Below are 11,301 nucleotides of genomic sequence, written 5' to 3'. Positions count from 1 at the left end.
CATAAATCTTGATCAATGTTAATATTTTAATAATTTTATTTAGGTTTACTAAATATCGCATATACATTAACTGAAGATTTTATGATCATTTTAGACAAAAATATGTATTTTATTACATAAACATGTAACTGAATATTGTATATACGCTCTGAAAACATTTTATGATCATTTTAGACAAAAATATGTTATTATATATTTCATTAAATAAACATGCAATATTAATCATATAAGATAGTGTTAACCAATAATTCCATTTTAAATAAAAATTACGGTAAAAACTATGAAAATGTGATAAATTGTATGATTGTATCAATAGAAAACATTAGAATAAAAAAATACCTGTATAATTTAACATAAGACTAAATGAATTAAAAAAAATAGAAACAAAAAATTATTTTCAAAAATAGTAAGGTGATTTTTGACAAAAAAATATAACTTACTATTTTTTAGAGTGGTTGAGCTTTTATATATAGATTCCCCCAAAATACAAATTATGTGTGTGTGTGTGAGACAGAGAGAGACATGTAATCCTGAGCCTTTTTTTAATGATGATACCTCATACCTGTACATTCACCCTGAAAATGCTAGACCGAGACTGTTAACACAAGAAGTCATCCCCATTTGGGTGTCCCCAAAGGAGCCATAATAATAATAATTAAAAGCTTAAAAGGGAGCTTTTGACATTATACAAAGTTTGCAAGAAACTTATTAATTAAAATGAAATTTTTTGGCATTAAAAATCTGCCAAACCCCAAAAGCAGCAGCAGATGCTGCTTTTCCCCTACAGTGACAAGAGAAGCAGAGCAGAGCAAAGCATTTACAGTTCACAGCTCACCTACCCCTTCACCGATTCAGGATTCACTTGTCCACCACCTCCACCCTGGGAACTAAAGCCGGACCCCGCGGTGGGCATCGACCGTTGCGCCAAATTCAGCAACAGTTTCTTCTGACTCTCGTTCGTGTGAGGGATGCTAGCGCGTAGAACCTCCACCGGCATCTCCCCGCTTACAGCTCTTGCAGCCTCCGAGCCCATCTCCTCCTTGTCTTGAGACATTAGGGACTGCACTATACTTTCGTACTTGCTGACGCAGTATTTCGTCAGGAGGCCGAAGAAGGCATCGAACGACGCCTGCCAGAGGGCGCGGTTGGGCGTGCTCAAGTTGCTGGCAGGCAAAGGAATAGGATCTCTCAGTAAATGAGTAGCTCTTTCTAGAACAGACTTCAGGATGACCGAGGCACCATCTCCGGCGGGACTGCCGATTGGTCGGAGAGGAGGCTGCTCCGAGGAACAAACAACTGCAGCAAGACAAGCACTAAGGGAATTAAGATCCATACCACCAATGCAGATGGAGACTGTCTCAGCGAGATCATTAATGGTGTCAGCCGCTTTTGCATCAGCTGGTAGCCCCCCGAACAGAAATCTCAGATGGCAGAAGATAGCCATGCAGGCTATTCGAGCAAGTTCGCTACCGGGTAAAAGAAGCTGAAGAAACCTTGAAATAAGCTTCCGGCCCTTGCAAACAGAAACTATCCTCAGGAACACAATATCATCCTTGGGAGACAGGCCGACTGAATTGCCACTTTTACCAAGTGGGTCGGCTAGCTGCAGAGAGGCGGCTAATCCTTCTAAAAGGGTATGGCGCTTTCGCCTTAACTGGTTTCCACCATCCTGAGGTTGAGTAGCCTGTAAAAGACGATCAATGTCATCCACCTCCAGAAGAAGACAAAACCCATCCTCAATTGTCACCCTTGCTGCAAGCATCGGTTCCTGCTCCAGTGGCTTCTCGAATATCTTCGGCTCAGAGCCACTATCTCCACAGGCCGAAGGAGGGGGGTCAAGTTCAAGAAGTGGGCAAGGCCTGCGAATTGAAGAAAAAGAAACCCTTCCAAGAGCATCAACCTGAAGATGTGGTTCTGATTCAGTACTACTACGGGACCGAGAAGACTGTTCCCGAGGGAGGGATGGGCAGAAACGGTACTTTGACCTCATTTCAGCAGATTTCTTTGCAAGGCGAGCTTGGTGGTAGTAATCATCTACATAAGGGTCATTGCCATGCGCATGCTGCATTTTGAGTATGCTCTCTATTTCATCAGCAGTCATGTGCTTAGATTTGATTTGTGGAAAATTACTATCACTCCGATGGATACTAGCATCAGACCCTTGATTAGAGAACCGTACAGAATGTTTACCTTTCTGTGATGATTTAGATTTTGACTTGCTCTTCTGAGTCAATCTATATTTGCACCAATCTGATGAAGAAGGAACACTGTTAAACATCTGAGACTGTAAGGCTGACAATTGGGCCAAAGATGGTTGGAAAGAAAGGTGTCGTCTTGGCTGCTGTGGGGATAATAGCTGTGGAGGTAATAGTCCATTATGATACTGATGCTGCAGGATATTGTCTAAGAGAATGGAATGATCCCCATGAAGAACACCGGCATGGCTAATCCAGTGGTTTTGCAAATGATTATTGTGAGATATATTTGGAGACATTAGGTTCATATTAGCATTATATTGGAACCCTACAGGTAAACTTGACCAATTGAGGGTGGAGTTAGAGAGCAGAGAGTTGTTCTGTGCAGAGAATGGCGACTGAGGTCCACTAGAAAGAGATGACAAATTGAAAGAAGTTTTTTGAGAACCTGGTGGAGGGAAAGAAGTGAATGATGACTTAGGGGGTAAAATAGGCTCGCTTGAAGCGTGAAGCAGCTGCGGCTGTTGCTGAGGGTAGGATGATGTTCTATATAATGGTTTAGATTCTGAGAGAAACATTGAGGACAGGTGGGGCTGTGATGACCATCTCTTATTTTCTTCATAGCATTCTGAGTCAGACATATGGTGATCAAACCATTCAGGAAAATCTGTATCCCGCGTCCACTCTGTAGCTGATGAACCTGAATTAACATTTGTTAATCAGAGGGCCAGAAAACAACTGGAAAAAGAAAAGAAGAAATTGAACATAGCATGGAATGGAAAGCAGGTTAAAGGTGTGTCGTTAACAAAAAGCAATCATTTAGAATGTGATTACTAAGATATCTTTCACATACACCTTAGAAAGATCAGACCTCATGGAAATTCACAAATATTGTAAATTTGTAATACCTAGCTTCTTAACAGAAAATTTATAAAATAATATATGCTTGTTAAAAGGGCAAGATACTGCAAGAATAAATAAGAAACAAGTGTCCATTAATACCACCTAGCATGCAGGAACGAACAAGAAATAATAACCCAAAAGATCAAATGTCTTAATCTAGGTTTAATAATGATGTGAATCCCAGTGCGAACAGTGTTTTTCCTTCACCAAGGAGAGAATCCAATTTTTTTATTTTTGCTTTTACTTTCTGAATACTTCATATTGGTGAAGACATTGAGAAAAGGGTTTGATGCTTATTTTTTGCCTTGAGAGCATTCACATTACATGAGGTATCAATATTGTAATTGCCAAAAAAAGTTAATTGCAAAGCTTCATAGTTCATGTTGAGAAAAAATGCTTCAACTGTTTAACATTTTGGAACAAACTTTCTTAAAAAAAAGGGTCAACTAATGTACACATACAGTAGAAACCAGGGTGGCTGCAATCATTGGCATAAAACTAAGGGCAGAGAGATAAATTGAATTATAACTCCACAAATAGAGTCATAGGCATATAATAAGAACTCACTCTCTCTTGAAAAAGATCCAGACCCTCGATCACCAATAACTCCAGGATGTCTTGGTCCCGAAACAACTTTGTTCAACTGCATGATAACAGCATGACACAATAATTAGAAGCAGGTATTAAAGTGATCAAGACTGAGCAAATATTGGACAAATTTACATATCTAGGAGATCATAAGACTTCAATTAGCTAAGTTTTTGATTATTTTGTTTGTACATCCTGTTATTGTTGTCTATTTTTAGAATAAATTACTAGAAGCAACATAATATTGTTGTCCATACAATTTTCCATTTAGCTTTCTTGGCCATACAATTTTCCATTTAGCTTTTTTCATATCTCATTGAGCTGCGTTCCAACGATCAAATTCTTGCTGCCAAATGTATTATTTGTTGTATTTCATGTGTGGCTATGCTTCCATTTCTGGACGGTGCACAAAGACATGCTTAACGAAGCACGGATTAGCATTGCACCAATTTTATTGAAAGTTCAGATGGAGATTCAAGCATACATGATTCAACAATAACATGAGTAACACATCGATAGAAAAATATCAATCCAAAATCACAAGAATGAACTATGCACCAGAAGTATATGTTCCAAAACAACTCACTTTTGCAAATGTAGTTGCCAGATCATCTATATCAGACAAAGATCCTACTCCTGAGCCCTGGAAAATGAAAATTGTATACAAGACATTAGGTCAAAATAAATGTATAAAAGAAGTTAGGCCCTTATACAAGAAGATTTGCAAAGTTTGACATAAGAAACAGGACTTCCATAGCCAACAAATAAGACCATCCTAAGAACTATAGGAGCCCCTCTTATCTGAATATATTAAAAGATCACGATTAGACAGGACCAAATTAGTAAAAATTCAAAGAACATCATTAAGAATTACAATATCATTTTCGTTTAAGAGAGGTTCCCTCTTTACTAAGGCACATAAAAAATACGGCTATCCTTTAATGGCCTTCATATGTTGATTAACCACTTCACTATAGAACAACTATGAGCTTCTACTGCTCTAACTTATAAGACTAGGGTTCAACAATGAGGGTTAACTGAGCCCAACAAAACCATTAAGATGAACAGCACAGTAACACATCTAACTTCATAGAAAATACAGTTTCACGACAACAATTCAACGTATTCACCTCGTCTTTCTGGAACAAATGATACTCATTCAATTCCTCTTCACCACAAAATCCTCCCCCAATCGAACGTACAACCTCTTCATCATCCTCCAAACCCCCCAATTCCACTTCATCCATTGCCTCCTTACCGAAGAAGGCATACTGGGACGCGTCAAACATCGCACTACCTGCACAGATAATCAAAACGCCATATCAGAACCTCGCGTCCATAAATTCCAGCTGAAATCACACCCACACTCATTTCATAAAGCTCGAACGCCCAAAACACAAACTCAAAATGGAAACGAACACGGATCGAAAGACAAACGAATTGAATCAAAACAACACAATAATCAAAACAGAGCAGCTGAAACAGAAAAAGCTTCCTACCAGAAGCCGAGCTGCTGGAGAAGTCGGTGAAGTCGTTGAAATCCTTGCCGTCGGATCTCTCCATAATCACGCAATTAATCAACACCTAACTCCAATCACGGAGGCGGAGAGGATGATTAACACTCCAGCTCCCCTTCGCTTTGAGATTCCCCGCAATTAGGGTTTTAGCAGCAGACAAGACAAAGACTCAACCCACTGAGATATTCACACAGTTCACACAGTGAGCGGTTAGACTCGATTCTATATTTGTATGTGCGTGTGTGTGTGTTTTTTCTAGAGAGAGAAAGTAATATTTTTTGTGCGTATATAATAAAGTGTGTCTGGATTTGTCTCTGTTATATATACATATATATATATAGAGTGAGAGAGAAGAGAGAGAGAGATAGTTCATTTGTTGGGACGTGTTTGGCCTTTAACAAACAATGCGATGTAATGTATATATCTTGTGTTTATTTCATTTCATGTCTAGCTCGATTTTAACAGTTTATAATGTTAACTTAGATATATATATATATATATATATATATATATATATAAATTCAAGTAAAAAAAAAAAAAACTTAGATATATAAATTAGTATAGATTTGTGTTGTAATATAATTATGTGAACTAATAAAATTAAATAAAGTTGGGACGGTGTATATAGTAATCAAGACATGGTTCATGAATAATTACCGTAAATACACGAATTTTAGACCGTCTTAATTTTATATATGAATTTATTATTAAATTATGATTTTTATTATAGATAAAAAAAGAAAAAGAAAAATAGCTTAGAAGAACCCTTGAAAGCACAATGATACAAACAAAGGTCTCGTTAAAATCTTCTTAAAAAAATCCAGTGAGAAAAACTTTAAGAAGGAAAATCAGAGGCAAAAAAACAATAAAACATCACAACGAACAAAGAAGTTCAACCACCAACAAGAATTCAGAACGATAGACAAACCTCGAGCTTCGAACTAATCATCACCCAGAATCCGATAATCTCATCCCAACTCAAGGAGGCTAGGCCATAAAAAAGAAAAACATTCCTGAAATAACATAAATCCATAATGAAAAGGAACAAATCAACAATCGCATGTCTCCGAGCTTTAGCTCACCAGAAGCCCGTAAAGTGACGCGGACCAGCCAAGCAAACACGTGGAGCCAAGCAAAAGCACCTCCGAGTTTTAGCATACCAGAGACCCGTAAAGAGATGTAAAGCTACCCCGGAGCCACCGAAAAAAAAAATAAATAAATAAATAAAAATGAAAGAGACGAAGTTACATGCCATTCGGAGAAGCAAGTATAAAATAAAATAATCATTAAACTTTAGATTAATTGCATACAAATTATTGACCTTTCAACAAATTTTTATTTTGCACGCCAACTTTAATATCTATGTTTAAATTATTTAAGTATTAATTTTTTCTCATTTTATATACTAGTTCATTTTCAGCGTGGTGACGTGACAATAAATATGCTCGTGTTATATAAATATGACAACATGGAAAATAAAATCGACATTGTATTGTATGGTTGGATTGAAACAATTTCGTTTCAAGCATAAAGTTTAGCTGAAAAATAGGCTAGTATGTAAAATAATAAAATAAAAATTAATATAATTTCTAAAGTTGGTGTGCAAAATGAAATTTTATTGAATTATTTGATTATTTATATAGAATTAATCCTTAATTAAACTTTTTATGTAACTTTCACACGATTCATTTGTAACCACATGTTAGAGACATGAACACTAATGTGGCATTCAATCATGTCGACAGTAATTTGGTCAAAAATAAAAATCTTGTGAAAATTACAATAAGTGTAAAATTTATATTATTGGAATGTCATGCTTTTAAGTTCATGTATAAAATAAAAAGGGTAAATATCATGAAAACTCTTAAAGTATACCCATTTTATCAAAAATACCCTAAAATTTTCAAAATGTTCTCTAAATTTTTAAACTATCATATTTTTATCAAATATATCTCGCATCTATTTTTCGATCACCAAAAACGTGGTGTGGCTCGCCGGATGCCACAATGTAATTTATATTCCAGTTCTTTTAAATGCAATGGAAAATTGCCGTCGTTTCGTACCATATCACTTTAAAAAATCTACTCTGAAATGTAAAATTCACTTCTATCGTGTTTGAAATTCACTCTAATAACGAAGCCGTTTTTGCCATGTCATTTTTAAAAAAATAGAATATAAATTATATTGTGGCATTTGGCGAGTCACATCACGTTTCTGGTGACCGAAAAATAGATGTGGGATATATTTGATAAAAACCTGATAGTTTGAGGGTTTAGAGAACATTTTGAAAGTTTCAGGGTATTTTTGATAAAGTGAGTATAGTTCAGGGATTTTCATGATATTTACCCAATAAAAAATAGTTTCATATCTCGCCAATTTTTTTTATGGTGTGATTTTTCTTGTGTATGCTTTGGATAAATATCTTTGATGGTCTACAAATGAGTCCAAAAAATTTCATAATCAACAAAGTTTTCTGTAAATAATTTGAGCCGTATATATTCAGAAATGTTATAATGAGAGTAAAATCCAAATTATAATTTATTCAGATGGAGCTAAAAGTCATTACAATAATTTTCATACCACCAATCACTGGAAATGTCTATGAAAATACATAAAACGTAAGGTACAACTTTCGTCATCAATTAATTTAATATTAGATTAATTTATTATATACTAAAACTATGCTGCGAAAAATAATTGAACGAGAAAGGAAATTGGCATCCCCCCCCCCCAAGAATTATACACAAAACTAGAAACAATTAAGTCAACGAAACTTACATTAAGGACAAAGACTGCCAGCAAGTTTGTAACCATTTGAATTAATTACATAATTAAGAAAAATAATTCGAATATATGAATAGTATGAGACTAGCTAGACGTAGTTTCATTTACACTGTTTTTATTATCAATGTATATTAATGCCATTATATCCATTACACAATTACTGTTGTACATTATTTTTACAGCTAATCGAGTACTATTATTTTAGTAGTGAAATATATATATATATATAGATATATATAGATATTAAAACAAAATAAAATCTATCCTACGTGGCGTCGTATAACCACTTCATTCCAATTCTCCTCAATTCTCATTCATTCTTATTTTTTCTAAATTTTTAATCAACAAATTTCGATATCTAATAAATAATATATATGCTAGAACTCCAACTCAACCATTCTTCTTTTTGAAAAATTCGAAAGAAAAATTAGAAACTATCAAATGATAAACTCCAAAAATTTCAACTTTTTGAAACTGATCCTTTTTCTATTTCAACGAAATTTCATCATGCCATTTAAGTGTATCTATATATTATGCGTTTAATTTTAAACACAAAAAATACATACTACCATTAAACAAAGATATATACTATAATATTGGCCATCAATATGCATAAAATAAAATCCTAAAACATATTTTTTCGTGGGTCAATTGAAAAATATCTAAAAAATCATTAACTATCTAAAAACCATTCTATTTCAATTTTCCTCAATTCTAATTTATTCTTATTTATTTATAAATCCGTAATCAATCTTTACATCTAAAAATTATTAAATAATTATATAAACTTATTAATAAAAATTCTACACCATTAAATAATCATACAAACCTATAGATAACTTACAACATGTTCAAATCTTTATGTTTGTTAAACATAAAAGTAATTTATGAAATTCAAATCTAAAACATATAAATAGAACTAATAACATCAAAGTCATATATATTAAAGTAGATGAAGTACATTTTTAACTTGAAATTGCAAAGTTGGATATCATGAAGTATAATATTACAAAATCATTACAACCTCAAAATTACAAATACTTGTGTATTATCTATTTTTCGTGTATGGATATAAATAAATTTAATTGATAAGTGAAATATTAATAAAATGATTTTTAGATATTTAATAGTTTTTGGATATGAACATTGATTAAAAATTAAAAAAATAACAATGAATGAGAATTGAGGAAAATTAGAATGGAGTGATTATACGACGCCACATAAGATATAATTTATTTTATTAGAATATTTATATAATAATTTTTTAGATATTTAGTTTTTAAATATATCATGAAGGAAAAATTACTTATTGCTAGACGATTGCTTCGATAATTTATAGTGGACTGATACACCATGATGAAAATGCAAAGCTTACAATTGATCTGTTACATCCAGCCGACCCTTAGATCATAAAAATACGAAAACTAAATAATTTTGGTGAAGCATAAATGAACGGTGATCGTTTGTTCGGTAAATTATCGGTGAATTGTGGATTTTACCTAGAGATTGATCGGAAAAGTGAGAAGAGATTGCTAGATTGTTGAGAGCACGAGAGAAGATTGTTGCAGTAGTAAAAGTATTGAAAGCGTAAGTTTATAAGGTACATGCTAAGGGCTATTTATAGATTACACGTTAAGGGTAAAAGAGTAATTTCATCGTTGGAACACGCATCTTGCATGGTCGGGGGCATAATGGTAATTATGTCTTCACGCGGGAGATTTTCCCGCTCTTTTGGTGACTCCTCTGGCAAAAAACCATTTCCCGGGCGGGACTGACTTCTCTGGTGTTGACCGTTCCTCTGATAAGGCCCATCCCTCTGACTTCTCTGCGGAAGCCCATTTCACTGATGAAGCCCGCTCCTCTGTCAAGCCCGTTCCTCTGGCTGAGACCATTTCTCTGCTCTGCACATATTACTCCTCATCAAATTTGAAAAGCAAGAAAAATATTGATAACACTCATGTTTCCATGGTTTTTAATGTTATTATGATGTTAATTTTATAGGAAATTGAGTGTTGGATGATTGTTTTGTGCTTAATTTGCTTTATCTTGTGAAACATGATTCTTACTCAAACTTTGAAGGAATTTTCAGATTTATTGAGTTCGAATTTGGAACAATGTTCTGAAATAGAAGTTGTAGATCATCTCGATACGAGTTCGTGAGCGTGAACGGATCATAAATCGGAGTTCGGACGAGAAAGTTATGGCCGAAACAAAAATATCGCGCGCAGCAGTCACAATTCGGCGACCTAAACGGCGACCGCCGAATTTGGGCGATTTTATGAGCAAAATCGGCGACCAACTCGGCGATCGCCGAGTAGGTCGCCGAAATCCCTGGATTGAAATTGGCTTTGAGGAGAAAATTCGGCAATCGCCGAATTTCAGCTGTTTTCAGGCCAAATTCGGCGACCTGTTCGGCGAACGCCGAACGGGTCGCCGTTTTTTACGCGTGTTTTTATATCTTCCGCGTTTTTACGTTTTTCCAAGTTATTTTCGAGCTCAAACTCTGTATTTTACCCTAAGACTATAAATAGGTCCTCTTTTGACCTATCTAGGGTTCCTAGCTTTAGTTTTTGAGTTCCCAACATTCATATTTCAGTTTTATAGCTTTAGAATATTTTAGCTTTCCAGTTTTCAAGGCTTGGATCAAGATTGAAGATTCAAGCCGCTACAATCGTTTTAATTCGGTTTTTATACAATTTGTTTTTACAATTGCGTTCAATTTAATTATGTTTATGTTTGATTTTATTATGTCTGGCTAGTTCTTTTATTCTGAACCTAGGGTTTGTATATAGCTGATTGATTATGTGTTTTTGATTTATTGATATCAATTTGCCCTCCAACTTGTGATTCATGATTCCTGGTGCTTAATTTCTTGTGAATTATCTGATCAATGATTTACATGTTTAGCTGTTCAGTTTGAGTCTTGAATGCGATAATTGTTCACCCGATTCAGGAATGCATGATATAGTGTTAGCCTTGAGTCTTGAATGCGATAGGTGAAGCTATAGGAAGCTATTCTTTATGTGCTATTTGGAGTTAATTTATTCCTTGGAGTCTTGAATGCGAAAAGGGATTAATTAATCTACGTTCATAGGTTGTCACGACCGGCCTTAATTAAGGATAATTAAGCCGGGGAAACCGTGACTAATGGAGGGAGATTAGAAGCGGGGTAGAAAGGGGAATAATCAAACAAGGAAGGATCGTATTTCATCATTGTTAACAAAAGGGATATTTATAATATAACGGAGGTTTAGTCGTAGAGACTCAAATAACTAGTAAGTTCGGATAACTCCGACTTAGCCAAAATAACATAA

The 11,301-nt window shown here is 34.7% G+C and overlaps 1 protein-coding gene across 1 annotated transcript; it reads right to left on the bottom strand.

Moving 5' to 3' along the window:
* Positions 1-596: 596 nt before the first annotated feature.
* On the bottom strand, positions 597-5,592 carry LOC131012792 (protein PAT1 homolog 2-like). Its single transcript, XM_057940794.1, has 5 exons — positions 5,186-5,592; positions 4,817-4,983; positions 4,273-4,329; positions 3,666-3,741; positions 597-2,895 (listed from the first exon to the last, which is right to left on the bottom strand). Exons 1-5 carry the CDS (start codon positions 5,247-5,249, stop codon positions 836-838), a joined length of 2,424 nt encoding a protein of 807 aa, XP_057796777.1. The 5' UTR covers positions 5,250-5,592; the 3' UTR covers positions 597-835.
* Positions 5,593-11,301: the final 5,709 nt, after the last annotated feature.

Source organism: Salvia miltiorrhiza, chromosome 2 (assembly GCF_028751815.1).
Source record: "Salvia miltiorrhiza cultivar Shanhuang (shh) chromosome 2, IMPLAD_Smil_shh, whole genome shotgun sequence".
Taxonomy (NCBI): Eukaryota; Viridiplantae; Streptophyta; class Magnoliopsida; order Lamiales; family Lamiaceae; genus Salvia; species Salvia miltiorrhiza.
The sequence above is the reverse complement of the archived record's forward strand: the minus strand, read 5'-3'. Positions and strand labels throughout refer to the sequence as shown.